This window comes from Jaculus jaculus, chromosome 6 (assembly GCF_020740685.1).
Source record: "Jaculus jaculus isolate mJacJac1 chromosome 6, mJacJac1.mat.Y.cur, whole genome shotgun sequence".
Lineage (NCBI taxonomy): Eukaryota > Metazoa > Chordata > Mammalia > Rodentia > Dipodidae > Jaculus > Jaculus jaculus.
In genome coordinates, this window is record NC_059107.1 from 145,116,854 (window position 1) to 145,129,546 (window position 12,693).

At 39.6% G+C, this 12,693-nt stretch overlaps 1 protein-coding gene across 4 annotated transcripts in view; it reads left to right on the top strand.

Annotated features, from left to right (window-relative positions):
* LOC101599316 (PARP1 binding protein) overlaps positions 1–12,693 on the top strand; it is a 70,861-nt gene that overhangs the window by 41,078 nt on the left and 17,090 nt on the right. For all 4 annotated transcript variants that reach the window (XM_045153234.1, XM_045153231.1, XM_045153233.1 and 1 more), the window contains one exon: positions 9,497–9,680. In XM_045153234.1, coding sequence (XP_045009169.1) covers positions 9,497–9,680 — 184 coding nt within the window. The remainder of the gene's footprint in view (positions 1–9,496; positions 9,681–12,693) is intronic.

The following is a 12,693-nucleotide window of genomic DNA, read 5'->3' on the forward strand; positions in this document are numbered from 1 at the left end:
CAGCCCAGTATCAGCATTTTTTTTTGGCTTTTCGAGGTAGGGTCTCACTCTGGTCCAGGCTGACCTGGAATTAACTCTGACATCTCAGGGTGGCCTTGAACTCATGGCAATCCTCCTACCTTTGCCTCCCGAGTGCTGGGATTAAAGGTGTGCACCACCACGCCTGGCTCATGTGTTAGATATTATGCTGAACTCTTATGTGAATTACAGTTTGATCATTGCAACAACCTCACATGGTAGGCATCACCACTACCCCCAGTTTAGAAAGGAAGAAACTGATGCACTGGGATCAAGTCATTTGCACTAGGTAACACTGCTCAGTAGCAGAGCTGGCACTTGGACTTAGTCTCACTCTGAGACTCATTCTCTTGTTCTCTGGAATTTCTTTCCTTTCTAAGATTCCTAATACCATATGTTTTAAAAAATTTATTTATTTATTTGAAAGTAGAGGGAGACATAAAAGAAAGAGAGACAGGCAGACAGACAGACAGAATGGGTGCACTGGGGCCTGTAGCCATTGCATGTCCCATATTGTGCACCTGGCTTAACATAGGTACCGAGGAATCAAATCAGGGGTGATAGGCTTGGCAACCAAGCAAGCTCCTTAACTGCTGAGCCATTTCTCCCTCCCCAAATTCCATATTTTTCAGATTCTTTTTAAAAATTATATCCTATCTTATATGGATATTTATTACAAAGAAATAAATTTGGAAGAGGGTTTCAAAAGTGACTTATGATGACATCAGTGACATCTTCCAAATCCACAGATAGTACACGGTCTGGTTATTTCTTTTGAGCAGATAATTAACTTTCTAAAGTATTATTTTCTATGCCAGGTGGGGGGGCTCATGCTTGTGATACCAGCACTTGGGAAGCTGATGTAGGAGGACGTTTGAAGCCAGCCTGGGCTACTTAATGAGCTTTAGACCAATTTGAGCTACAGTCTGAGACCCTGTATCAAAAACAAAATAAATATTTTCTAAAGCAATATCAACACATTTTGTCAAAGTCAAAATGTATCAAAGATTTACAATTAAGTCCTAAGATGAATTGACTTTTAAGTGTTTCTTTTAAAATGATTATGCTTCTATCTTTATCTTCATTTGAATTAAATTTTTATTTAGCTGTTTTGATTTTTTTTGAGGCATACCCAATAGACTGGCTTTTTAAAAAAATTATTTTTTAAATTTTTACTTTTTAATTTGAAAGCGACAGAGAAAGAGGCAGAGAGAGAGAGAGAGAGAGAGAGACAGAGAGAGGGAGGAAGGGAGGGAGGGGGAGAGAGAGCGCCAGGGCCTCCAGCCACTGCAAACGAACTCCAGACGCGTGCGCCCCCTTGTGCATCTGGCTAATGTGGGTCCTGGGGAATCGAGTCTCGAACTGGGGTCCTTAGGCTTCATAGGCAAGCGCTTAACTGCATGTACCCCCTTGTGCTTCTGGCTTATGTGGGATTTGGGGAGTTGAACATGGGTCCTTAGGCTGTGTAGGCAAGCACCTTAACCACTAAGCTGTCTCTGCAGCCCTGATTATTTAATTGTAGACAACACCTATTTTTCTAGGACCCAATCATCCTCTGCTATCCCCCAATCCTTATATACACTTCCCTCTTCTTTTATCCTCTGCTATGGTCTTTCACAGCTTGGTTATGTCATATTTAAAGCTTAATGTCATTGTATCTATTGGCTATGACCATGCTGTACAATATTCTGCATCTACATTTCCTTTCTTGTTTAGAGTTCATAATTGCCTGCCTTTTCTTTTTCCTTTGCATGTTATATATATTTTTTTCCATCAGCTTCGTATCAAGCATGAGAAGGAAGCTATAGAATTTCATATTAATCTTGAGCCATCTACCAGTTCCCCTTTGCCCTTGAAGACATTCTTCTGGCAGCCCCCATCTTTGTCGCTGACTCCATGCTTTTGCTGGCCTGCCTTGGGTTGGTCACCAAGCCTCATCACCTTGTGAATTTTCTTTGCCTCTGCCTTTTTCCCTGGGTCACATAGGTTTGTTTTTGTATTGGTTAGCTCCTTATTTTGCTCAGATAGCTTTTTTTTATTTTATTTTAAAAAGAGCACATGGGACGCAAACATCTTTATTCTTACATTTGATTGCATATGACCTTACCTTGTGTTTATCTGTCTCTAAAATTATTTAAATTAAAAAACTGAACGTGGTGGCTCACGCCTCTCTACTCCTAGCCCTTGGGAAGCTGACATAGGATGTTTGCCTTGAGTTCTGGTGCCGAGAGTGAAAGAGCTCCGGGGAAGGTGGGGAGAGGTATTTTTATTTCCTTCCTGGATGGAGCTTGTTGAGGTGCAGGGCTTTTCTGCTTGTTGGGTTTCTGTTTTGTTCTATTCATGTTAGAGGCACTCCTACAATGTACGGTACTTCTGAGCAGCTCTTTCCTACTTACGAGTGAGCTCAAAGCTCATCAGCTTTTATAGTGAGCTTTATTATAGCGTGATGGTGGCTAGTTGGCCCTCTTGTTAGGGACTTACTCTCTAAATGTCAGTAATTGTAGGTCTCTTATTTGGGACGTTCAAGAAACAAATTTCTGCAGAGCCATACTTTAATCCCTCAGAGCTGTAAATCTGGCCTGGCAGTGCAAGGGGATTAGAGGGAGGGCTGATGAAGCCTCGTGGCTCTTATTCTGCCTCTTTGCTTTCTGTCTCTGCTGTCCCTGTGTCTGGAGCCTCCTTGGCTTGCTTTCTTTTGAGTAATCCTGCTCTCCATGCCCAGGCTGGAGAGGTGCCATAGCCTGACCGTTCAGAACAGGAGGGCAGCTTCGGTGGGGCACGTGTTCCACATGCAAATGTCACCTGGCTCCTCTGGTGTTAGCCGTAAAGCCTTTCATCTGCTACTTGTTCTTCAGTCACAGTCTATAAAGATTGTAAGAACAAACAACAAACCATCTTTTCTATTTTAGGTTCCTTTTCCTTTTGCTCAACTTCTTAAAAAAAAAAAAGCACTGTTCTTTTGTTTTTAAATCTATGTATTTCTCACCGAGGGATACACTGTACAAGGGTTTATTGGTTTGCTTCCTGAGTATTCGCAAGCCCTAACACAAGTTCCGTACAGACACTCAATAGCCACCTATCTGGACCTGACAGACATTCATTTCACCTCTACTGAAACTCTTCTGCCCTGATCTTTTGTGATTAACCACTTGTTACAGCCTTTGGAGTTTTTTGAGTCCTCAAATTTGATCACTACTTAGAACAATTTTGAGATGACATATCATTTTTCCTGATCTCTCTAGCTACATATATACAGATTCTTATAACTCTCATAGTCAGTGAACCCAAACTTTCATGCTGATGCTTTAAAACATACCTTTATTTCTGAGGTGGTACTTCAAAGGAAGCTCAAGTTTAGCATGTCCCACAGGCGAATCTTTCTCTGCAAAGCTCTTTGTCCTTGTAAGTGAATGTAGCCTCTCTCCCTTCGAGTATCCACACTGAAGTCTAGAACTAGTCCCAATGCCTGCTCTCTCTCTCCTTTGGCTCACCACGAGCCATCAGTTCCTCTCACTTGACATTTTGTATATCTTTTCTCTTGTATCTATTCTTGTAGCTGCTATCTTTGATCTTATCCTTATGCTGTTTACTTTCAGACTTTCATCCCATCTTATCTGGGCATTTTTGCCTCTCTCTGAGTTGTCCATTCCACTTCTCTTTTTACTGCTGTCTTCTGTTAGCTTATCAGTGGTGGAGTAATGTCTCTGAAACAACAGATTATGGACATCATGATTGCAAATCTTGAGTGACTCGGATGTATGGGATGAAACCTTAAGAATTTGGACGCTGTGTGCAGATGTGTACATTCTAACTCCTGCCTTTCCTTCTAGTTTTTGTCTTTTTTTTTCCCCCTCCACCATCACAGCTTCAGAGATAAAGGTGCATTTTATTCTTGTATCTAAGGATAAGCTTGTTCAACTTATCTTATAAATTGGAAATTACCATAAGCCTTTGAGTTTCTGGAAGAATGGGAACAGACAGATAGGGATGAAAGTGGAACCAAGGAATCCACTCTCACAGGCATCAGAAGCTCTTCAGAAGGCCTTCTTAGCTAAATTGCCTGAGTTGCCTCCCTTTGCCAGCAGGCGCCACCATGAATGAAACACATACTTTACTTTTAACTAAGAAATGTCTTAGAGGCTGTAGGTAATATAAATTAGTTACTTTCTGTTTCTTAGAAGTTTTTAAAAATCCCATTTTTTAGTTCATTACACAAGTTTTTTTTTTGGTGGTGGAAACTTTTTAATTTTTTCTCAATTTTTAGTAACATTTTCCATGATTATAAAAAATATCCCATGGTAATATCCTCCCTCCCCCTATTTTCCCCTTTGAAATTCCATTCTCCATCATAACCCCTCCCCTTCTCAATCAGTCTCTTTTATTTGATGTCGTCATTACACAAGTTTTTAATGTTCACTTATGTTATATCCTGTATTGTATATTAAGTCTAACTAAAGATTCCTTATCTAATGTAAATTTTTTGTTTAAAATATTTCAGAAGTTTTGATAAACCTTATGCAGTACCTTTAATCTCATTTAGTTTTAAAGGTAAAATTTATTTAATCAAATAGTTATCAAATTCTTGAATATGTTATGGTAAAGCCAGTCATTTTGTTGAGTAAAATGAAGAATAACCAATTTTATTAAAATATTGCCAGTTATTTGAGCATGACCTAGTGTTCTCTTCAGTTATGCGCTTGGGGATTTAATTATGCTTTTCATCAGTAGCCTCTTTTTCTCTCTTCAGCCACAGGGCTCTGGTGTGGTAGAACTAGGGGCTACAGTTTGCCCCTTTTGCCTCAATTTTCCTTTTTATGTTTATCTAGAAAAACAATATTGTATCTTCTGGGAATACGTCCTTCTTCCCTCTGCTTCTCCATTTACTCCTTCTACACTTTTTGCATCATTATAGCACATGGTCAGCTGTGACCTTTAACAAGCCAGAGTGCAGTGCCGGTGCATTTGCAGAGATGGCTCGCTGTAATTTGAACTAAAGTCTTCTGGAGCTTTTAAGTTCTAGAAGCAAGAGTTTACATTAAGCCACTGTCTTTTCAGGTAAGTACTGGAAAGAGTATGTAGTAGGAAATATATAGCAATAGGCTAGTCAGAGTGCTAGTATTTGGGATATTTTGCCATGGTTCAAAATGCTAACTTTGGCAACTAGTTGAAACTTAATTCTTAACTTTTTTTCTAAATACAAATTTTTCAGTTAATTATATCATCTTCAAAATTCAGCATTTTGTTCCTATGGAAGGAATGGGGAGAGAGGGACAAAATAACCTTTTCCATTTGAAATTCCTTTTGCATTCTTGTAATTGGTACCAAGATGCATTTTTCCCTATTTTATTACTTTTTGAATCTTTCCAAAGCTTTTGTTGAGACTTTATTTGTGTCCTTAGTTAGCATACATAACTGACTTAAAAACGTTAATATGAAGGCAAATTCAAAGACCCCGGAAGGCTGTCTCTTGTAGGAGGGTTTTTCTCAGGACAGTAGTCAGATAGAAGTGAGCTGTGGCTGTTGCTTTTGCCCTCACAAATTTATATCAACTCCACAAGAGAAGAGCCAGCTCTGATGGTGTTTACTCTTAGCAGTAAAAAGCTTCAGTCTACTTAATGAGATTCTCCAAAAGACAATGAAAAGCTGCCCTAACTAGTTTAGATTATGCTGTTGTGAGTCATTTGCATTTGTATTGTAGCACTCTTACAGATAAAGTCCTCTCATTAGTGTTTGTGTTACTAGTTAGAAGGCTAGTCAATGTGTGGCAAGAAGGCTAGTCAATGTGTGGCAGGATGAAGACCTGCACAAGGTATAATACAGAGCTTTCTACTGCTGTGAAAAGTGCAATTTAGTTAGGAAAACACCAGCTGGACTCTAAATTACTCATACAGTACTGACAAGGCTCCCTATCACATGTGAAATACCTATTATAAACATACACAGTATATTCTGCAGCTGCCAGGTTTACTTGTCAGACAATGTAGCTACAGTTGTTAAACACTACGATCAAGACATAACCAGTTTTATTCCAAAAGGACCCTGTAACATTTGTTTGTCAATTCTAGTACCTTAAAAGTGACCTGATGTGTCATTAACTCAGAAACATGCATCATAAGGAGCAAAAAATACCATCCATTCCTCCTGGGTATTAGCAGCCTGTCATTCCTGAGCTGCAATGTGCACATCACTGACGTCTGTAAACAGTCACTTTCATGGTCATCCCAAGTAAAGGACAGGAGGACTTAAGTACACATAAACGTATAACAGCAGTGTCACTTATCAAACCGCAATATTTTATAGGACTTACTACCAAAACTCTCTTTCATTAGATGAATTCCACCAAAAAAAAGTACATATTGCTAATTATAGCTTAGTTTGGGCAAATTTCATCCAGTTTGTTTCTGTGCTTTGGAAATAAAAATTAAGATAAAAACCAGCTGGAAAGGAAAGTTCTTATGCAAATTAAGAACTGCTAATTGCAGAAATGGTGTAGACTGGACAACAGCTTACAAACGCCCCTCACACATGGGTGAGCAGTGGCAGGCAGATGTAAGGAAGATATAGATCAGCACCTGGTGAAGGTAGGAAGCCAGGGAGATAAGTTACAAAGGAAGTGCTCTTTTATTTTGAGAGTGTTTACTGGATTTGGTGAAGGGGATATTCTGTTCTTTTAGCTACTAATGTCTGAAAGGACAAAGCCCAGGGAGTGGCCAAGTTGCTGGTCTAATAGGAACAGCAGCCATCCTACAAGGCCCTCTCTCAGGGTGCAGAACTAAGAATGAGGGCTGTCCTATGATAAAGACCTCGCTAATGGTGAAGCCTCTTACCTTTCTGCTTAAGATGAAGTCCGGACTTCCTGCGGTCCTCATTTCTTTTCAACACAGCATTAGATAGCCAATTCAGATGGGTGAGGCAAGCAAGAGAAATGAAAGATAAAGCCATTTGAAAGAAAGACATGGTGGTGCACACCTTTAATCCCAGCTCTCAGGAGGCAGAGGTAGGAGGATCCCCAGGAGATCAAGGCCACCCTGAGACGACATAGTGAATTCCAGATTAGCCTGAGCTAGAGTGAGACCATACCTCGAAACTCCCCCCCTCCCAAAAAAAAGGAAAAGAAAAAAAAAAACTCTGCTTGGCTATGGTCTCATAATATATGTACAAAATTCAAAGAATCTGCAAGCAAATTATTGTAATGAGCACTAGTGTTTAACAGTGTTGTTAGGTACATGATTGGTAAACCAAAACGACTGCATTCGTGTGTCACCACTGTATAGCAAAAATTTGGAAAAATCAGCTTTGGAATTATAAAGTACATGGAGTGAATTTAACTCCCTCCTCCTTAGAGAGGGCCAAGGGTGCCCAGCCTTGTGATATTTTAACCTAACATTGTTGTCTACCAGCGTGTTGGGTTGCAGCCTTGGCTATCCTGGGATGCATAGGGTCCACAGTTTGAATAACCTGCTAGAGCACTTGTGAAACTCTCTGGATGCCCTCTTTTCTGCCACTCAGGACTTTGCCTGTCCATCAAAAGGCAATCCCATTCATCCTGCTCACTTATCACTCACCACCTGTAGGGACCACCCCCACTCCTGTTCGTTGTTTTCAGAGGAGAGGATTGGGGTTTTTTGGAAATTTCCTCTTATTCCCACCAAACTTACTTAGTGAGATGTCTCTCTAGTATATCGAAGCTATTACAACGCAAGTGACAACTCCCTAAGTGCTACTGTATTGCGAGCAATAGTATGACTAAAGCAAATGATACGTATTTTACTGTTAAAAACTTCCGACTGGGCTGGAGAGATGGCTTAGTGGTTAAGTGCTTGCCTGTGAAGTGTAAGGACCCCAGTTCGAGGCTCAATTCCCCAGGACCCATGTAAGCCAGATGAACAAGGGGGCGCACGCGTCTGGAGTTCGTTTGCAGTGGCTGGAGGCCCTGGCGTGCCCATTCTTTCTCTATTGATCTGCCTCTTTCTCTCTCTCTCTGTCCCTCTCAAATAAATACATAAATTAAACCAGACTCTTTTATTATTAAAATCTTTAAATGAACAGTGCTTATTCATTTAATAGGCTTCTGTGTGTCAAGTGTAAACTGGTATATGAAGATTGTTAAATATGTTTCCTTTCTCAAAAAGCTTATTATGTGTGTATATCTTAGCATTGCAGCTGGAAAAGTAGATGGGGACTTTTTTTTTTTTTTTTCCATCTAGTCTGGGTTTTGAGCTTGGGTACTCCAGCTTGAGTGAGGACACTTTATCCACTGAGCCATCTCCCCAGCCCATCAAATACTTTTAAAATGTGTCACACCTTGCTTTATTATAAAAATCACCTGCAGGGCTTTTAAAGAGAGTAAAACTACATAGGAGCCTTCTTGGAGATGATTCTGTAGGCTAGATCATGAAGCAAAGTTGGGTGTGATCTTTATAATCTTTAAGATCTGGGGTACCCTGATCTAATGCATTATCATCATGCACTCAGTTCTCTGCTTTTCTTAGACATTTCCCTTTCTGTTTGGATTAACTATTTAGTTTGATCAATCACATTTCCCATGCTTGGTAGATAACTCAGAAGTTCTCTAAGACCTACAACCTGACATCGAGGCAATGAGGATGAAAACCAGTCCCTAGTTTTTCATTTATGGTACTACAAAAGAGCTTAGTAGAAAGTGGCAGAGCTGCTGTCTGTAACTTGGTAGCCTGACCTCATGTCAGACCAGACCACTTTCCTACTGGAGACCTCATAAATTCCTAGAAGAGCCCCTTCTCTTGTTGGATGTCTCTAACTGCTTTCTTAGAAATGAACCAATACCCCTCCTGTGCATCCCTCACAGGGGTCCTGGGGCAGTCTTATAGAGTAGAAGCTGTAACCCAAATTCCTTAGTGGACAGGCATGCTGTAAGGAAACAATTGATTTCAAGTTTTTAAAAACATTTTGTCTATTGGCCATAGTTGGTATAGTTTTTAGTTTGCTGTGAATCAGTACTAGCTTAATAAATGCTACCTTCCATATGTAGTATGGAACACTCTGTGTTCTAGGTCATGCCATTGAACTTCATGAAATGCAATTCTCTCATCTGTGACTTGATAACAATAGCTTATCAAATTGGTTTTATGATTAAATTAATGTAACCTAGGTATTCAATATGAAGTAGCTATTCTTGTTATCTTAGTACCTAAAGGTACATATTTTAAGCATATTGCATATATAGAATATAGTTCTCAAATTTCAAAAATATCTAAAGTGTTTTTCTTCAGATTTCAAGTCAAGAAGTGACTTGTTAAAATGGCTTGCTTGTAGAAAAACTGTAAACATCTTGTTTTTAATGGTTTTCATCTTCTTCTTAAGTGCTTTACTATTTGATTGATAAGATCAAAGCTATATTCTATGAAAGGTGTTTATGTGGAGGATTATGCTTTCAGGTTTATAAACCAATAGGTCACTTGGCATGCCATCATAGAAGCCATTTTATTTTGATTTTCAGCATTGCAGGTGGTCGAATACTCTCAATGATAAAGACACAGCTGAGCAAAGGCCGGAACAATGGGGATCCTTTTTATAAAGCAGTGGAGGAAGTTGTTCAGGATTTGGATTTGAGGATTAAAAATATTATCAATTCTCAACAAGAAAGAACTGTTGTTAGCACCACTGACACCAGTCCTGCACGGGTAATGAGGCTTTTTATTTTTATTTTTCATTTTCTTATACAAAACATGATCTCTTCAGCTCATAATAGAGGTGGTTTACTCTTTCTACTTAGGTCAGAAGAATGTGTTTCCTAGGTTCTAAGATGGTGACAAATTTAATTCTCTCAATAGGATTTTGTTCATCTTAGGTAAATCATATCGTCTTTGGGCAAAATTGTTCATATATATTAAAGTAAGGCCATGGATAATCTCTAGTATTCCTTTTGGCACTAAATACTTTAATTCTTGATGGATATTAAGATACTTTGTGCTACTTTTCAATAATTACCAGTTTTTCTTTAACTTACTGATATAAATTAAGAGCATGTTTTCTGATCCCAGTGTTAATCTCTCTGCAGGACAAACACAGTTCTATTGGATATGGTTTCCATTGAGTAGTTTACTTTTCATTATAGAGCTCTGTAATCTTTATTTTTTCCCTATGTTCCCAGCCTTCCACAGTCCAGTTGTACCTATAGCTAAACGTGTTTCAATTGTATAACACTGGGGCATAATAGATTCTTGCTCATAGTTTCTTTGTAGTGCATAGTTTTTGTTAATTTTTCTTTTTTTTTCCTTTTTTTGTTTATTTTTACTTATTTATTTGAGAACGGCAGACAGAGAGAGAAAGAGGCAGATATATATAGAGAGAATGGGCACGCCAGGGCCTCCAGCCACTGCAAACGAACTCCAGATGCGTGCGCCCCCTTGTGCATCTGGCTAACGTGGGTCCTGGGCAAGTGCTTAACCACTAAGCCATCTCTCCAGCCCTTGATTTTTCTTGATATAGGGACTGCCTTTGTAGCCCAGGCTGGTTTGGAAATCACTGCCTCGAGTTCATGGCTGTCTTCCTGCTTAGCCTTAGTGCTGGGAGTGCAGCTGTGAGTCACCACACCTGGCCTTATCAGATTGTAGTCATTGTACTTTATTCAGCTCTCAAAAGCCACTTTTGTTATTTATTTACTCATTCATTCATTCATAGCACTTGGTGATCATTTTTATCTTTTTTTTTATAACAAGGTATGTTGTTAGAGATTTACTTCAGAGGCACACACTGGTGGAGATTCTGGCATACTACCCCATTTATTTCACATGTGTCAACATTCCTGGTGATTGGCTTAGCCCAAGCAGTAAGTCAGGGACTACTGCTCCCTGAAATATTAAAGAACACCGTTCTTTTCCACTTTCAGGCAAAAGAAATATCAAGGCAAACCACCGGGTCCTTAATTTTATACCTTCTACCAAATCTTCTGAACATGTACTCGAATGGTACTCGGTGAAGTTGATGTTAAACAGTGTGGCGTTCTCTGGAACTGAGGAGAATTCCATGTGAAACACCAGTTTGTGATGGATAACTTCTTTTCATTCCAGTGCAGCTGTGTGTTACAGTTCACCTGGTAACCTGAGTCTGCCAAGTAGAGAGAGGAGGCCAAAGTGTGCTGGTAAAAGCTAAGGAGGCAGGCACAGCCACAATAAAGGCCCAGATAAAGTAGTGCTGATATCTCCTCACAGGCTCCATCAATCCTTTGACTAAGCCACTGTCATTGCCCCTGGTTTGCCAGTGAGTTTGTCTTAAACACGAGAGGTTAAGCAACTTCCCAGAATTGGATAGTATATACAAATAGTAAGTTATTGTCAAACAGCAGAAATTTCTGCTTATGCTAATATAATGTTATCATATGTATTATATATTCTTTTATATTCCTTGATCTAGTCACTAAGTTTTTCCAGATATTCTTTTAAAATTTTCTTTTATGTCTAGTTCAGACTATTTCTATTGTTTTTTTTTTTTTGTTTGTTTGTTTGTTTTTGAGGTAGGGTCTCACTCTAGCTCAGGCTGACCTAGAATTCACTATGGCGTCTCAGGGTGGCCTCAACCTCACCATAATCCTACCTTTATCTCCTGAGTGCTGGGATTAAAGGCATGCACCACTATGCCTGGCTGAACTATTTTATTTTTAAACTAGTCATTTGTAGTCTTTTCTTTTTTGGAGATAAGGACTCATATGTATTTCTCTTCACACCCAATGTGTAGTAGAGGATGGCCTTTGAACTTCTGATCTTCTTAGCTCATCCTCTCCAGTGCTGGGACTGCAAGAATGTGCCACATACCTGGTTGATGTAGTGTATTGAATCCAGGGCAGCTTCATGCTTGCTAGCAAGCACTCTGCCAGCTGAGCCATCTCCCAGCCCCATTGCAGACTTTTCATTTGCAGTAGCCCTGTCCCCAGCTTTGGTAATTCTTACCCTGAAATGTATCTTACACATTGTTAACACTGATTTTTCCCAAATTCTAAGTGGAATTATTGGACTTACTTGCTTCCAAAAGCAAGAGATGTTACCTCTGTAACAGGCTGGCTTTTAACTTTATTGCATGAGTTGCATAGTTTTCCTAGGCTCATCTTAAGTGACTCCTACTTTCTTTTTCCTTAGCCTTGCCATGCTGCCCAGTTCCTGAAAGCAGGATGTTCATCCCTACCTCTCCCTTGATGTCGTCCTCCACTTCACAGTATACAAAGTATACAAATCACTGTTGTTTGAGTACCTCACTACACAGTGCATGCATTTATTACAAATGCCACTTAAAATTCTCCAGTGGGGTTCCTGCTTACATATCAAGCAGACTGTGGTTTCTTTGAAGGCAGTGTTTTTCACCTGTGTGGTTTTTGCTTCAAAAATAGTGCTAGGGATATAGAGAAATCATAAATAAATGCCAAGGTTTCATTTTTGTATTTGATTAGCTCTTAGTTCTGTTTGCTTCTTCTATTTTGAGTCAGGGTCTCTTGTAGCTCAGGTTGGTCTTGAACTCCTGATTCTCTTGCCTCTGCCTCCCAAGTGAGAGGATCATAGGCTTGTGGCACCATGACTGACTTGATTGTATCTTTTTTTTTTTTAAATATTTTATTTATTTATTTATTTGAGAGCGACAGACATAGAGAGAAAGACAGATAGAGAGAGAGGGAGAGAGAATGGGCACGCCAGGGCTTCCAGCCTC